Below are 17,500 nucleotides of genomic sequence, written 5' to 3' on the forward strand. Positions count from 1 at the left end.
AATAAATAACCCTTAGACTTAGTGTTTTGAAATGGAGAAACCCTGTCCAATTATTTTAATCAATTTAATTCCAAGTATTAAAATTACACATTGTTAAAAATAACCCGTAATTTTAATTTTAAATTTGTTATCAGCTATATTTCAGTAAAATACAGGCGCCCGTAATTTTTTTTCCAACATTGTTATTATCTTTTACGGGTTTATGACCATAACATCACTCTTTTACGTCAATCTATCAGTTTTTAAAACGGTAAATGCCTGGCAACATTTATTTCAGACTTTTACCGTTGTTACGAGTAAATTTTTAACAGTGCTGCTATTTTCTTCTGGCATTGTATTTTTTGCAACTTTTTGTATTTAGGCAGTCTTTCGATGGACAGTCTTTCTTCATGTTACACATTAATATGCTCTTACATTACCAGTGACCTGGGACGCAAAGAAAATTCATCCTTGGGCAATGAAAATTTAATTAGGACCAAATGCAAAATCTGTTTCAACTAGCTTGGGTAAGGTAATTTTAATTAGTAAATGATAATTAGTTTACGAAGAATATCACAGTTTATGCTTTTGAACTTTGATACATGTGAGGTTAATTGAGTAGAGAAGGTACAGTTGGGCATAGGAATTCCTGGTACACCTCGTTTTAAAGGAGTGCACCCGGCCACAGCTTTACTGCTCGCTGAGTTCCTGTGTTTAGCCCCGCTATCTATGCCATCGCTTCCTACAATGTTTGGTTTGGTACTCGCCGCATGGTGAGGGTGTAACTTTGTGCAGTTTTTCAGAATGAGGTGTACCTGTGACTCCTGTATCCAACTGTACTTAACTAATATACAGTGCATGAAGATATTTCAGCCAGCATTCCAGCATAGATACAGAAGTATGAACATGTTGTATGGAAGCATTTGAATAAGGTTATGACATTCTCTTTGATTACTTTATATTCTGACTTTTTTTATATGCTAGAGGTTTTTAAGCTCAATAGTATCTATTAATCCACACCCTTTGGAAAAGATAATCCATATTCTGTTTATTGGATGCGATTTAGTAATGAGTTGCTTACAGGCGGTTTACAATAACAAATGCAGCCATTTCTAGTTCACTGCAGGACAAAGACCTCAGGCATGTCCTTAGTTATATTTGGGTTTTGGCCTTTTTCATCACCACGCTTGCCAGTGCAGATTGGTGACGGTGGGAGACTTTAGTCTGATCACTCACAGCAAAGTAGCCTAGTTTAAGGCCCTGACTAATACACAAACCATTTTACTACGATCAAGTATCCCCACTCAGAAAGTGTGTGTGTTTTATCACCACTAAATCAACTCCATAAGGATATGTTAATAGAATTCAGAGACTTACGTGCAAGTCTCTAGCTGCATTCAGTAGTCTTCAACTACACTTTTTGAGGTAAAATCTCACTGTAAATAATATAGAATTATATATTGTCTAATAATAAAAATAAAAAGGTTTTGCTTAAGTTATAGCAATGTCAACCCTCATGGTTTAGTGTGTCTTAGGAATGTGATAATTTTTTATTTTGTGATAAGCATTTCAGTCATTTCAAAACAAAGGGATGGAATACTGATAGAGAACTGTGTAATTCGCCTGGTAGTTCATCAACTTACTTATGGGTCAAATTCGTTTAACCAAAACATAATCCCTCATTAACTAAAGCGTCGATTGTCTAATCAAATAAGTATTAATTACATTTGTAAGGAATTGCATCGCTTACTTCATTGCCATAGACTTGAATCGGTTTGAGTTACATGAAATTTAGCAACAAGTTTTCCACTGACTAACACACACTTTTTTAATACCTATATGTTGATGCTTTATACCCTATCCCTAGGGCTCAAAGTAACTCTAGCATATTGATATGGACTGAACTGTAAATTCAAATCTATAATCTACAGGTCTTCGTAATTGTCACTTGGGTTCTTTGTGGTACAGAGTTTATTGATAGCCTAATGCAATTGCTTGTTTATCTGATAAGAGGATCAGGGAGTTAAATCGAATATATTATAAATAGAGATTATGTATTAGTTACTTCTTCTCTTGAAAAAAGGGGCAGAGAAAACATACTACCACAATGTATTTGACGAATGGCACTTAGAAATTTACAGGGTTTCTTAATCGCCCTGTAAAGTTTGATATGTTAAACTAGATGGTGTTTCCAATGATGTGCTTCATGAGGGATGAATTTGTCGTGTTTTAATGTTGGAGTTGTCGTGGTTGAAGCAAGAGTTGTTGTTGGTGTTAAGGTTACTTGTGACTGGTGGTGGTGTCGACGTTTTTAATACAAGAGTTTTTGAGGTTGATACTGGAGTGGTCATGGTTGAAGCAGGAGTTGTCGTTGTTGGTGTTGAGAGTACTTGTTGCTGGTGGTGTTGAGAGTACTTGTTGCTGGTGGTGTTGTCGACATTGGTTATAGAAGAGTTTTTGAGGTTGATGCTGGAGTTGCCGTGGTTGAAGCAGGAGTTGTCGTTGCTGGTGTTAGGAGTTCTTGTTGCTGGTAGTGTTGTCGATGTTCTTAATAGAAGAGTTTTTGAGGTTGATGCTGGCATTGTCGTTGTTGAAGCAGGAGTTAATGTTGGTGTTGGAGTACTTGTTGTTGGTGGTGTTGATAGAAGTGTTTGAGGTTGATGCTGGAGTTGTCATGGCTGATGCAGTAGTAGTTGTAGTTGGTGTTGGAGTATGTGTTGCTGGTGGTGTTGTTGACATTGTTGATAGAAGAGTTTTTGAGGTTGATGCTGGAGTTGCCGTGGTTGAAGCAGGAGTTGTCGTTGTTGGTGTTTAGAGTAATTGTGGCTGGTGGCGTTGTCGACGTTTTTGCTAGAAGAGTTTTTGAGGTTGATGCTGGAGTTGTCGTGGTTGAAGCAGGAGTATTCATTGTTGGTGTTAAGAGTACTTGTTGCTGATGGTATTGTCGAAGTTGTTGATGGAGGAGTTTTTGAGGTTGATGCTGGAGTGGTCGTCGTTGAAGCACGCGTTCGTCGTTGTTGATGTTAAGAGTTCTTGTTGCTGGTAGTGTTGTCGACGTTGTTAACAGAAGAGTTTTTGAAGTTGATGCTGGAGTTACCGCTGCTGAAGCAGGACTTAATGTTGTTGTTGGAGTAGTTGTAGTTGTTGTTGTTGCTGGTGGTGGTGGTGGTATTGATAGAGGATTTTTTGAGGTTGATAGAGGATTTTTTGAGGTTGATGCTGGAGTTTTTGTGATTGAAGCCGAAATTGTTGTAGTTAGAGAAGTGTCGCTGGTGCTGTCATATTTGTTGATAGAAGAGTCTTTAAGGGTGATGCTGGAGTTGTCATGGCTGAAGTAGGAGTAGTTGTAGTTGGTGTTAGAGTATGTGTTGCTGGTGGTGTTTTCATCGTTGTCGATGGAGGATTTTTTGTACGTTGATGTTGGAATTGTCGCGGTTGATGCAGTAGCTGCTGTTGGTGTTTGAGTATATATTGCTGGTGTTGTTGTTGCTGTTGATTGAAGAGTTTTTGAGGTTAATGCTGGAGCTGTAATGGTTTGGCAGTAGTTGCTGTAATTGGTATTGGAGTACTTGTTGGTGATGGTGTTGTCATCGTTATTATTATCGAATTTTCTCAGGTTGATACTGGATTGTCGTGGTTGAAGCAGAGGTTGTTGTAGTCGGTGTTGGAGTACTCGTTGCTGGTGGTGTTGTCGTCGTCACTGATAGAGGAGTTTTGAGTCTGATGCTGGAGTTGTCATGGTTAAAAAAAAAAAGATAAAGTTGTAATTGCTGTTGGGGTACGTACTTGATACTGGTGGTGGAGTTGTTATTGATAAAGGATTCCTTGAGGTTGATGCTGGAGTTGTCGTGGTTGAAGTTGTTGTATTTGGTGTTGGAGTACTTGTTGCTGGTGATGGAATTGTCATCGTTGATGCTGGAGTTGTCAAGATTAACTGGACAAACAACTGATAATTACTAAGGCTTCATCAAATATCTGGTCTCCATTTTGCATAGGAGACACTGTAATTCCTGGGTCAGAATCATTTTCCAAACTCCCTGTTGCATTGGACTACAAGATTTCTTTCTAATGAAATTTATGCTCTGAAAGCTAGATATTGTTCATAAGGTTTCCCTTTCTACAGATTTGAGGGTCTCAGACCAACAAACTCCAGATGTTCATTCCATTACACGGTGTTTAAAAAAGTCTTTCTGCAGGGACCTTTTTGATTGGTAACTGACAACACTAAGAGAATATTGGGCCTTGTATGCTCACTAGAGAGAGACTATTTGAAAACACTATCATTCTTCTGATATTGTTTAGAAGTCAATTATTTCTGGTGAGAGTTCCTTTAAGATAAGATAGTTCTAGGTAATAGTTATTTTTACCAACTAATTGATATTACTGTTTAGTGCATTTCTGGAATATATCTTCTTTGGCCATCATTGACAATATTTGTTTCAACATGGAACTTAAACTTTGAGTACCACTTTAATTTTATATGGTATTTTGTTTTTCTTTTTTCACATGTGAACATTCTATTATGCAAATAGATTTTTTTTGTATCTTTCATTTATCAACCATGCCAATTATATCTCATCACTATTCGAACAATTTAAAATCTGGAGTTATTGATGCAAAGTTTAAACAATTTGCTGTAGCTTCGTTAATACAGCTTCACAGTTCCAGTTGGAGTTAGAGAGACCTAGTGGTGAAGAAAAATTTTGACTCCCAGGATAATTTCTGAAGGCATGGTGTGGAATGTCGTCCTGCTGGAGGGGAGGACATATTGGGAAGAAACTTAAATGTTAAGCACAGACTGCTGTATCATGATGGACACTGCTTCAGCAATCAACAGCTTCCCATAGTTATCCTCCTTGTGAACAGCTTCAGTATCCCGAATAAGATAATTTAATGGAGGGCTTTTGTTGTGTACATCTAATGGAAAACTGTTGTATGGCACCATTATTGTGGTGAACTTGATATCTCCTGAGCATTGTCATTTTGGGGCCAATGTAGCATATATTGAGGGACATAAACTGTCATTCCAAACATCTGAATCTGTAAACTACATTGGTCTTGGGTGTTCTAAAGGCATGACTGTTTTTCATCACATGGACAGTTATTAGGCTTGGCTTGCTGTATATTCTTAGCAATACTTGGTTTTAGTCCACATCCAATGGTTCTTTTAAGGACATCTACTTCTTGTCTGTATGCTATTCCATAGTTCACATTTTGATGTAGAACTATATCTTTGTTGTTGTTATCCAAGTTTCGGGGATGTGCAAAATTCATACATTTTTTTATCATACCCCCATGAAGTTCCTGCGATATCTCGTACGTTCCAATTCTTTATGGACACCTTTCCAACTACTAAAGTGGGAGAAGGCCCTCCTGACAATCTCCCTGTGTATTGAAGTGCTGGCCAACGTTCGTGGATTTCTTCAAGACTAATGTGGTATACTGGGTTTGTTGCTTCACATCAGGGAGAGTCAGAGTATTTTTATGACTAGCATCAGTGATGAAGTTCGGGATTGGATAAGCTTTTGAGGCACTGGCAAGCTTCCCTGGAACATCTGGTTTTCTAATTGTGATGAAGATGTCATCCATATAATCTTGATCAATTTTAAACTTTTTGTAAACAGCGAGATATTATGAATATTGAAATAAATTGCAGAATACTTAGACCCAAAAGCAAATGGGTACCAATGTTAGGTGGCGTCAAGAACATAATGTTTTTAGAACAAGGAAGTCTAACGTTTTGGGTGTCATCTTTAAAGAAAGGAAAAGGCTTATAGTGAAGTGTCTTATCTATGGGGTCTTGTTTCTTTCTTGTTTGTTTTTCTTTACTAGTTCTTGAATTAGGGCTACTTGATACACTATTTGAGAAATTACACTAGCCATTTATCATCATATTATCAAAATATGCCTCACAATGAAAAAAATTAAAGGTGTCTGTTGAAAAGCCAACGAAATACCGGGTGAAATGTATCGGTTAAGCGATTAATTTATTTGTATTCATTCGACTGTTTTAAGAAATTCCAAACTGTTTCCACCACTGTCAGCTAAGTTTCAACAACTATGCATCGCTCCACTTTACACACCATGTGGCACTTGCCCTTTTGAGTTTCAGATTTGCTTTTACCTTATGAGGCAAAGAATTCTTGAGTTTCCTTCCTTTCATCTTCAAAACCTTCCTTATTATATGGTAAGATGCTGCTTGTTTGAATCTAAATGTGGAGAAACATTGCTGCCTTTCACTCATCGAGTCATGTTCAAAGTAGTGAAACTATGTCTCGTCTTCTCAGTCCAGAAAAATGTCTAAGGTATCTTGGAAGGTTACACTGATGTCAGAATCTGTTCTTATTTTTATATAAGCCTATCCATGCCTGTTGAGAATGGGTGCCTGATTCCAGTACAGAGCTTGTAATCTTGGGTAATCTGCTATCAAATCTATGCCATGATTGGCTCGGTGGGTGGTCTTTTTGTCCGATGTCACTTCGTCCGACGACACTTCGTCCACATCTTTTTGTCCAATGTCTTTTCGTCCGATGGACTTTTGGTCCGATTTACTTTTGGTCCGACATTAGGTCCAATTTCTAAAAAAAAAAAAAAAAAAAACGTTTGAAGGGATTGTTATTACCGTTTACTTCACTTCTCTGTTAGAAGTTCATATCTTATTGGCTTTTGTGTTAAAGTAATGTGATCATTTTCTAATTACTCCATTAGTCATGCTTAACATTCTCTTTTTCCTTCTCTCTCTTTAGTATGGTACTATATATATAGTGTGCTGCAAGTTTAGTACTTTAGTTTCTGAATCTGCCCATCCCGAAAAGTCAAAGTTTATACAATCAACGAAGAAGAAAAGTAAAACGTTCAGCGAGTGGAGTACATTTCAACATTTGGAAATTTATCGAAACCTTGAAGGAAGAAGGATTTATTCAAGGTAAAATAACTCAATACTTCGAGGAGATCCGTCAAATTCTTGTTCACGATATCAAAAAATCACCGAACGTCTCAAAAGATTAGTAACTCGATATGAGTCACCGAGGTAAACAGTTTTTTTCAGGAATGTGGCATATAATTTGCACCAATTTCACTCCTGTACTTTAGAGTTTGGCAATTAATTATTATATTATAAACAACAAGGGAGAAAGTTCTTATAAGGTTTAATTTTGCTGTTGAGGAAGTCATGAATTGGCTAGGGTTTTTCTTTTTTCTTTTATGGCTTAAAACAATTAAAATTGGACCAAATGTCGTTGGACCAAAAGTCCATCGGATGAAAATACATTGGACGAAAAGACGTGGACGAAGTGTCGTCGGACGAAGTGACATCGGACTAAAAGTCGGTACACGATTGGCTCCACTCGTTAACCAGAGGTCAATAGCTTTGAATTCGGCAGCATATTAACTAACGTTGATTGGCAATGGGAGCACTCCCGCCATAACCATGTCACTGCATTCATTGTTGGTCGTACGTTTTGCAAACGAATTTAATCATGAAATTGGTACGAATTTTTTTTATCTATTTTTAGGCTTCAGTTGCACTTGCTCGATTTAAAGAAAATCACCCGCAATACATAGCTGGACACAAGATATCCTGATACACCTCTCCCTGAGGAAGTGCACCCAGCCACACCCTTACTGCATGGCGAGTTCCAATGTTGTGGTTACTCGCCGTGAAGTGAGTTTGTGACAGGGTGTACTTCCTCAAAGCAAGCTGTACCAGAAATTCCTGTGTCCAACTGTACTTAGGGTAAATAATAATAGCTATTATATATGACCCTTTCAATTGTTTTGGTCACACCAAAATGATTACTTGCTATCCTCCATTCTGACTAAAAAAAATTTTTGTCGTTCATTATTAGATAAAAATCGGGGGTAAGTTTATTCTTATACTTAGCTTTAGATGGGGCAAGCGATGAATTTATTTGTTTATCAAAACTTTTGAATATAAAAGTTCAAAGGGAAGCTTAATTGAAATATTACGGGAATAGAGAACTTGATAGGTTTAATAATATATATAAATATATATATATATATATATATATATATATATATATATATATATATATATATATAATTACATATATGCATGTATATATACAGTATGTATGTATATATGTATATGTATATATATATATATATATATATATATATATATATATATATATATATATATGAATATATATATACTGTATATCTGTGTGTGTGATTTTTATTACTGTTTGATATGATCGATATTTACATCGTACTGAAATATGTAATCACTAGCCCAACAATATATTCAGTTTTGAAGCACATTGCGTTACCCAAACACTTGTATTAAGAGCACAATAATGCATAGGATAAGATTTTTAAATTGTTGTCCTTTTATTGTTAGAAAATGCATGTGATCACTTTTATATATATATATATATATATATATATATATATATATATATATATATATATATATATATATATATATATATATATATATATATATATATATATATATATATATATATATATATATATATATATTTATGTATATATATCCAGTATATATATATGTATATATCTCTATAATATATATATATATATATATATATATATATATATATATATATATATATATATATATATATATGTATATACTTGTATATGTCTATATATGATATATTTATATATATATGTCTATATATAATACATATTATATATATGCATATATATATGTATATGTATGTGTATATATATATATATATATATATAAATATATAAATATATATATACTGTATATATATATATATATATATATATATATATATATATATATATATATATTTATGTATATATATCCAGTATATACTGTATATATTGTATATATATATATATATATATATATATATATATATATATATATATATATGTATATATATCTATATAATGTATATATCTATATATATATAATTTATATATATATATATATATATATATATATATATATATATATATATACATATATGTATCTATATAATATATATTACATACATATATATGTATATGTATGTATATATGTATGAATGTATGTATGTATGTCAAAGTAATCCTATCCTTGGAGAGATGGTAAAATATAATTTCATTCAATTAGCAAAGTAGAAAATTGTATGTAATGGAATTTGATGTTAACAATACATAGAAAGTTGATACAAGCACAGTCTTATAAATTATTTTCTTTTTCTCCTTATATATTTTTTCCTTTATTAAACAGTGTCCTTATTAGATATACTGTATCTTTACTAGTATTGTGCTTAATGAATGTGAGTATTGTGTATCAGTGTCTCCTTTTTTTTTCTTTGATCATAAATTTAATTTTCCTTTGACCATAATTTTCCTTTGACCTTAATTTTCTTTTGACCTTAATTATCTTTTGACCTTAAGTTTCCTTTTTTGTCTGGAAATGCAAGATTGATTTTATAGGGATATTCTTTTTATATATTTCAAAATTAAAGATTCCTGAAGTCTCGTTTTTTCTTATTAATTTAATGCGTAACTAAATTGAGATGAGCATATCATGCTTAACTTGGTAATGTCTATAAGTAAGTTTCCGTTGCTTCGTACTGTTTAATTAGGTTTAATTATGCTAAACACGTGCTTGTACATGTAGAGTGATTTGGTATGCTTTGTAAGTTATTGTATTCAAAATGTAGTATATAAAAGGCATAGGTGGTTATGATAAAGAATGTATTTCTGTGTTAGTTTTCCTAAACCACACTAGTTCGTGTTAAACAGCTTGAGAACAGCAATAACTAGATTAAGAATTCGTTTCCTTTAGTACCTCTTTTAGTTCTATTGGACGTGATTGAATAACTCTTCACAGATGTATGTTGAACTCTCAAATCTGGAGAGTCACAGTAGTGTTTGATTTACCTTGAAAAAAAAAATACTTTGCATCCAGCATCCCTGTACAGTATGTATCAACTATGAGCTCTCTCCCTGTACGATCGTAGTGTATGATGTAATCTTGCTTTTAAGAAAGTGCATTCAAATGCATTTTGTAGACTTTGTAGCCTTACACCTGGTAGTGACTGCATCCTACCTCCATTTTCTTGCTTTTCCCATTTCCTGGGCTTCCCACCTTTTCACCTCTGCTCACACTTGTGTGTGTCATGTCTGTTGATACCTTTGTGACCTCCCTTTGATATTGCTTATCATTTATGTGGTAGATATTTGTTTTGTCCTCCCACCTTCATTAGATAAATTCTAAAGCACCCAGTTTCATAAATGAGGCCCTAATAGTATTTTCTTAAAAGGCCAATCAATTTGAAATGTAGTGATATATTTAATATTTTGATAGTGGTTTACTAATGCCATCCATGGATGGATGCAGTGATAATCATTATAAAAGTAAGCTCATTTGCATTAAAGATTTGTCTGTATTCTAAAAGATTTAAAGTAACGATTTAATCATTTATTGTGATAGGACTTGGGTGTAGATTTAATAGTGTGGGTGGTGGTGGCTGGGCTCTCTCCCACTCACCTTGTGGGTGTTTTCTCCCTCAGCTATGGACCCAGTGCCTCCCAACGGCCAGTGTGGCACAGGCCAAGCTTCCTCCTCTAGTCTTGGGGAAGGAGGCTTGGGCATTGCCCCTTCATCCTCCCTCTCTCCACCTTCCTCCTCCACTGGCTCTCCATCGTCCGCTCACCCGAGCCTCTCCACTGCTAAGCTCCTCAATCCCGTTACGTTCGGGACTATCGACTCTGGCACTGACAAAGACGATGAGTTCACAGAGTCCTCAATGTCACCTAGCAAATTCACACTTCTAGCCACATCCGCCTCTGAAACTGTAGACTCTGGTATTGGCAATGATGAGATTGGTGTTGAAAGTAATATGTCCAAGTATCTTAGTAAGAATGATGATCCCAAAAGTTATTTAAGTGACTCTTTAATTGACAATGACTCTTCTGGATCATCTTTTAGATTTAGTTTTCAAAGAAATACTGAAATGACCTCCCCAGGAAGTGGTGAAAAGCCATACACATGGACCTCTGTAAACAGTGTCTCAAGCTATGCAACAACCCAATCTAGTCCCACTGTTTTGCTTGTTACTACAAAATTTGCTTCATTATCAGTATCTTCTCCAGATAAAGAAAAAACTCTTAAGAAAGACTTGCCGGAAGTCTCCAGTCCAAGTGCCGCACCCTCCTCAGGGATCTTTAACATCAAACTTTTAAAGGAGAATCTTTTACGAGAAAGTGAGGGGTTGGATCCCTTACAACCTTCACCTAATCTGGAGGATTCGTCTTCCACGAGCAGTTATTTAACCCTCTCTGGTTCCAGTGGCTTTTTCTCAAAGTCTAATGCTACTGACGATGTGCCGTCCCCAAAGACCTCACCCACTGTTGAACCAGAATATTCAGCAGAGGTCAATGGTGATGCAGTACCAAGCACCTTCAGTTTCCTAAGATCTCCTGCACATGCCGAGACTAGTTTAACATCATCACTGGCATCTCAAGAAGTGACCTCTGAAACGTCGCAACCAGATGATGGTGGAAGAAGTTTTGGTCTCACTCGATTTTCCTTCCTTACGAAAGCTTACCTTCCTCCAATGGATGATGATACATCCGTTGGGGAAAGCAGTGGAATAACAACAGCACTTGAGTCTTTGCCATCCTCTGAGAAATCTATCTCGTCGCCTTTATCAGGATATACTTTCTCTTTCTCGAGGACAAGCGAGGCTTCCAGTACTACGTTAACAAGTGCCACAGCAACACCTCTTGTGTCCAGCACCACTGCTGCTACTACGTCCCCACCTAGAGAAAGGTCAAGATTCTTTTCATTCCTCAATGCGAGACAATCTCCTACTTCAGAGTCACCGTCTTCAACCCCTGCCTCTCTAAATGATAAATTGTCTCCCCCTGGAAGTAAAATGGAGCTCAACCTTGATGATACTGTTCAAATTTGTGAAAAGGAAAGTAGTGAAAAGTTCGATAAACTTCTGACAGAAAAGATTAGCAAAGGGGCCACAGAGACGAAACAGTCAGGAGAGGAAAAGAAAGGTAACCATATGCCCCTATGGACCTCACTTTGTTCGAATGTTTCTTTACAAAGTCTTATTATTGTCAATTTTTCTTTTCGACTGAATAACATTCGAGCATTGTGTTGTACCTGTACATATAAGTAGAAGAAGGCTGTAACTATGTAAGCGATATTGTACCTTTAGTTTGGCTCTAATCGTTCCATGGGTCAGTAAGTCGTAGAATTGATTTTGTTCCCGTAGTCCGGCCTTATAGCAAATATGCTGAAAATAGTGATAAATTTTTAGCTGGTAAGACTGATCAAAAGAAATATATGTATGCAAATATGGTAAAAAATGGATACTTATATATTTTGATCAGTAACACTTTTGAAAGGTAAAGGAAACATCAGTTCTGTGAACATTTATCGCCACTGAAAGCTAAAATTTTTCAAAATATTCCAGAATCAGCACGCCAAGTATTTCTTGATTTTATTTCTTTTTGGCTATTATTTTGAGTTTGTTGAGTTTATTTTTAGAGATATATATATAAGATATTAGGTAGGCTTAGCTAAAATCTGCAGTAGAGGTGTATGTGAAAGGTAAGGGAAAAAAGCATTACCTCCGGCCTGACTGATTCCCTTGCAGACTTGGAGGAGACGGAGGCACAGGAACTACAGAGGAAACTGGAGGTTCTCAACCATATAATGGATCAAGAACGTGGAGTGTCAGGGCCCAGCAGACACCCTCAACATCCCCTCCTGTGTGAGTGTGTGCGGATGTATGAATGTGTGTGAACATATTTGCACATATTTATAGGTGCTCTGTCTTTTTGTCCCTTTACCTTTGTGTGTGTGTGTGTTTGTCTGCTAGAAGCAAGGGAAAATAAGTCTGGTATGAATGAAAGTCATATATGTGGTAAAAAATGTTTATATTTTTTTTATCCTCGGTGTTTAGATTGCCCTATTTTGTACTTAGTAGATGATGTTTTGTAAGGTTTACTTAGATTATTATATGTTTTATCCTAGACTATATCTTTCCTTGTAATTATTTCTTTGCGATATATAGTTACCTTTTTTTAGACTATTTTGGTGTCTATTATATTCTTTTTAAAGGGATAACAGCATAGTTCCTGGGAATGCGATATCATTTTTATGAATGTTTTATGTTGAACGAAGAATTTTAAGCAAATTCAAGAATGGTTTCCATTGAAAGACTTTTAGAATACCTGTTTTATCTCCTTTTCTGCTAAATGCCAGTAGGGTGCATGTTAGTCTCTTAACTTTGTCATTTTCCAATAGCATACGGGTGCGTGTGGAATCGAATGAATCCATAATCATTTCAACTTTAGAATTTGGTGCTTTGAATGAAAAAGCTGTTGCAAAAGTATGAAAGCTTAAACGGTTATGGAGTGGGATTGCTTTGGCACATATCTGCTTTACTAACACTTTCTCTCTCTTGTTGGATATTATATTACGTTTGAAGTTTGCCATTGCAAATCCATGGTATCGTTTACTCTTTGATTGTCTAGTTTATTCATATAGTTCCTAATATTCAAGACTTTTCTCCTATTGGGCAAGCAATCACCTGTGATGTAAGTTGTGTAGTATTTATTTGTTCGTTCATTTGTTTATTTTTTAAGTTATCTTCTGAAGTTTTTGTTTGAAATTTGGTGATGATGCAGGCAAGTCCTTATTTTGTGTTTTTGTTATTGCTTCTTATTGTTAATGCTGTTCTTGACTAATATTTTGAAAAGTTTTGCTCCTATTTTAAATAAAATCTATTATTCCAATGTATCAAATATAAAAAAACTGTCATAGTCGTTTGAAAATACAAATGTTACATGTAAGAAGATACAATGCATATATGTCCATAGTATTCCTCTGCTTCTAATAAGTTATCACATTGTAAACTTGATTTGCCTTTTCTTTTCCACCTCTGGAATCTTAGCTGGGATGTCAGAAGATAGTGATTATACCAGTGAAATGAATTGGCCGGATGGACAGCATGCCAATTCTTCTGCATCTCAGTTCCTATCAGTCGCCAATCGGCTGGCCACACCAGAGAGATCCTTGGAAACCAGTCGCGAAAACTCCTATGAAAGGGACGATGGCGTACAGTATGGAGGACCACAGGACAGCTATGGGGAAGGGTATAATTTGTCATCCAGTGGTAAAGATTACAGAGACCAGGACGAGGCCAGCTACACCTTGGAGCACAACAGGAAGAACGAAGGATACAGCCAGTCAGGAGGGTTCGACGATGGCCTGTCTTACAACAGTCGACCTAACAACAGGAAAGATTATAGGTGCAGTTGTGTTTGAGTGTTGTGTTATCTGTTATATATATATACATAACCTTACGAGCCACAATTAGAAGCTTTCTATCCTAGCTTATTAGTTGATTTTATATAATTTTTTTAATCTACCTAGATGAAAAGAAACTGCCTGGGAATCTATCAGCATCAGATATCTCAGTGAGACATCAGATTAAACTTTTCATGTTTTGGATAATTTCAGGAGGAATTAAACAAGTAGAATTGCTATGGAACGTGTTATATATCTCTCGAGTCTCATGTATTTATGTTGTGGTACTTCATAGCGTGTTACCTTTTACCTTGTCCAATTGATCATTTTATAAGCTTGGTACTATATGTGTTGAAGTAAAATAGAGGGGTATTACTGTGTTGGCCATTATTAATTTTCACATGTATGAGTACTTTTTCATTTGCATAAATATTCAATATTATGTAAAGTATAGGCACTGATTAGGTTGTATCATGTGTGATTTTTTTTTTTACATTACAAAAAAAGTAAAGACATATACTTTACAAGATTTCATACATATTTTAGACTCGGATTGATACCAGATACAAGCAAATTATTCGTTCCAGATACTGAAATATGTGTTCATAATTGCGCAATGTAGAAATAGGGAGGCAGTTACAATGTATGCAAATATGTTACAAAATTTAATTGGAACATATACAATGTTTGTTCCTTCTCTATTTTATCATATTTATAATCCTTTTTGGTAAAATATTTCCCTTTTAATCTCTTAATATTTTCTATAAGAATGCCAATATTTATGCATTTTATATAAATTTGACATTTATTCAGAAAATAAATCTTTGAATCTTTAATATGTTCTATATAGAATGCTGATATTTATGCATTTCATAAAAATATTTGTCATTTATATAAATATAGGTAAATTGGGACTATTATCATCCCCTTGATTTATGGTAGCAACTGACTTGACATTTATAGCAGCCGGGTCATCCCGTGTGCCACTTATAATTGCCTAATTGGGTCTGTGACATTATGGCCCTTGATCTCAAAGCAGTCCTTAGGACATGGATTTGAGGTACCTTATAGAGGACTAACTCCAGCTTGCTTCCCATCATTTTCCTTTAACCTTCCATGAACTGATTCTTATTCTATTTGTATATATTGTTCTAACATTTAACAGTTTTGCCAAAAGGGGTGTCACTTTGCCATTTAACCCAGATCCAGAAATCCAATGCTAAAGGAGGTGGCTTCATGAAAGAGCAATGCGGCTACTGTTACATTCACCTTTCAACTGCTGATTCGTGGATGCATGTACTTTGCAGGAAAATTTTCACAATTCCTTTACCACTTACTGTATATACTATACTATATACTGTTTGTATATATATATATATATATATATATATATATATATACACATATATATATATATATATATATATATATATATATATATATAATGTGTGTATATATGTATATATGTGTATATATATATACATATATATACATATACATAAAATGTATTCAGTATATGTATACATATAGATATATATGCATATATATCTTTATATATGTATTATATATTGTAAATATATGTATATTACACACACATACACACATATATATATATATATATATATATATATATATATATATATATATATATAAATATATATATAATATATATATGTATATATATAGGTATATATGTGTATATATATATATATATATATATATATATATATATATATATATATATATATATATATATATATATATATATATATGTGTGTGAGTGTGTATATATATTGTGTATATATAAATGTTTATATCATTGTATTGCAAAAATGCTGATAAAGTCTAGGAGGACATTGAATTTCGGACAATAGATATATATATAGATGAATGTCCTGAACATGTTAAAATAAATGATCTCCAAAAAGGCACTAACACTGAAAGAAGTCAGCTATAAAATACAACAAATTCAAAATAAATAATCCGATAAATCATCCAAATATTAAAATATCTTAACTGATAAATTCAACTGATAGATAATTCAATAGAACGGAAGTGATCTTCAGAGCAGATTGCTTTTCAAAGAAATTCAGATTCTCTTCAAGTTCGAGAAGCCATTGTAATAACTGTTTCCAATATGTAAATAATCTAGTTCCTGCAGATTCAATATACTGTAAAGATTGCATCATACGAATAGCCTAATTATAATGAAAGAGTAATGCATAAGATCATCGTAGCCACTACTAATAATAGATACCTTCAGTGTATCATTTCCAAGTGATAGAAAAAAAAAAACTTTTTAACGAGGCGAATTTAATAAAGTTATGGAATCTTCTTTTTGAACTTTTTCTCAATATTTGTTAATTTTTTTTGGAATATTAATGCTCATATCTAAAACACTACCATATCCATTGGTAAGAAGGAAATTATTTTACTCTCGATAATAACAATGAGATCAACCTTCACTGTTGAATGTTTTGATTGGATTGTATGTGGTGCCCTCTGTTGCATATAATGTCCAGTATTGATGCGATGTCTGCTGAGAAGCATGCAGTAGATATACTCGCCTCTCATACAACTGACTGATGGTTATGTTAATTTTACATACAAGAAAGTTTCAAATATTGCGTTCAGAAGTTCAACATAACAGTCTCATTACAATGTCCATTATCAAACCTATGATTTAATCTAAATCCTGCTTTTCTAGCCATCACTCTAAACATGAATAACCCTTATGGTCTGTCTGATGCCAGATTATCAGAGCTTATTAAAACTAAGCATTTAGTAGGAAGACGAATGAACAGACTAAAGAGATGTAAGAAATTCCAAAACGCACAATGCATCTAATGTAGAAAACTGAAGGAAATTACCATTTTTACAATCAATTCCTGGATATTTCGGCAAGTATGGCAGATTTTACAAAGCCATCAAAACTTTTCCAAGCAATATATATATATTCTGCATAGCATAAGACAGCATTTCCAGTACATGTACATGGAAAATCTCAACGTTATGGACAGCTGTCGAATATGTTCCTACTGTTAAGTAAAAATTTTGACATTTTGGCCAGTATATTCCAAACCAAAAGGGGCGACATAAGTTAATGTACTCGCAGGAAAAATGAGAGATTCTCTTTTAAAATTATAAAAGCCCAATATACTCAACACGAGTTTTGTTACAATTGCACTATCATTGGTGAAGAGATTTTGGTTTCCAAAGTAATTAGCTTGTGCCCTG

General features: G+C 34.3%; 1 protein-coding gene across 1 annotated transcript in view; it reads left to right on the forward strand.

Moving 5' to 3' along the window:
- The window catches only part of LOC137644624 (serine-rich adhesin for platelets-like), a 739,321-nt gene that overhangs the window by 644,713 nt on the left and 77,108 nt on the right, over nt 1–17,500 (forward strand). The window contains exons 8-10 of the mRNA XM_068377577.1: nt 10,504–12,000; nt 12,606–12,722; nt 13,908–14,265. Of these exons, the coding sequence (XP_068233678.1) occupies nt 10,504–12,000; nt 12,606–12,722; nt 13,908–14,265 (1,972 nt within the window). The remainder of the gene's footprint in view (nt 1–10,503; nt 12,001–12,605; nt 12,723–13,907; nt 14,266–17,500) is intronic.

The sequence above is a fragment of the Palaemon carinicauda genome, chromosome 7 (assembly GCF_036898095.1).
Source record: "Palaemon carinicauda isolate YSFRI2023 chromosome 7, ASM3689809v2, whole genome shotgun sequence".
NCBI classification, from domain to species: domain Eukaryota; kingdom Metazoa; phylum Arthropoda; class Malacostraca; order Decapoda; family Palaemonidae; genus Palaemon; species Palaemon carinicauda.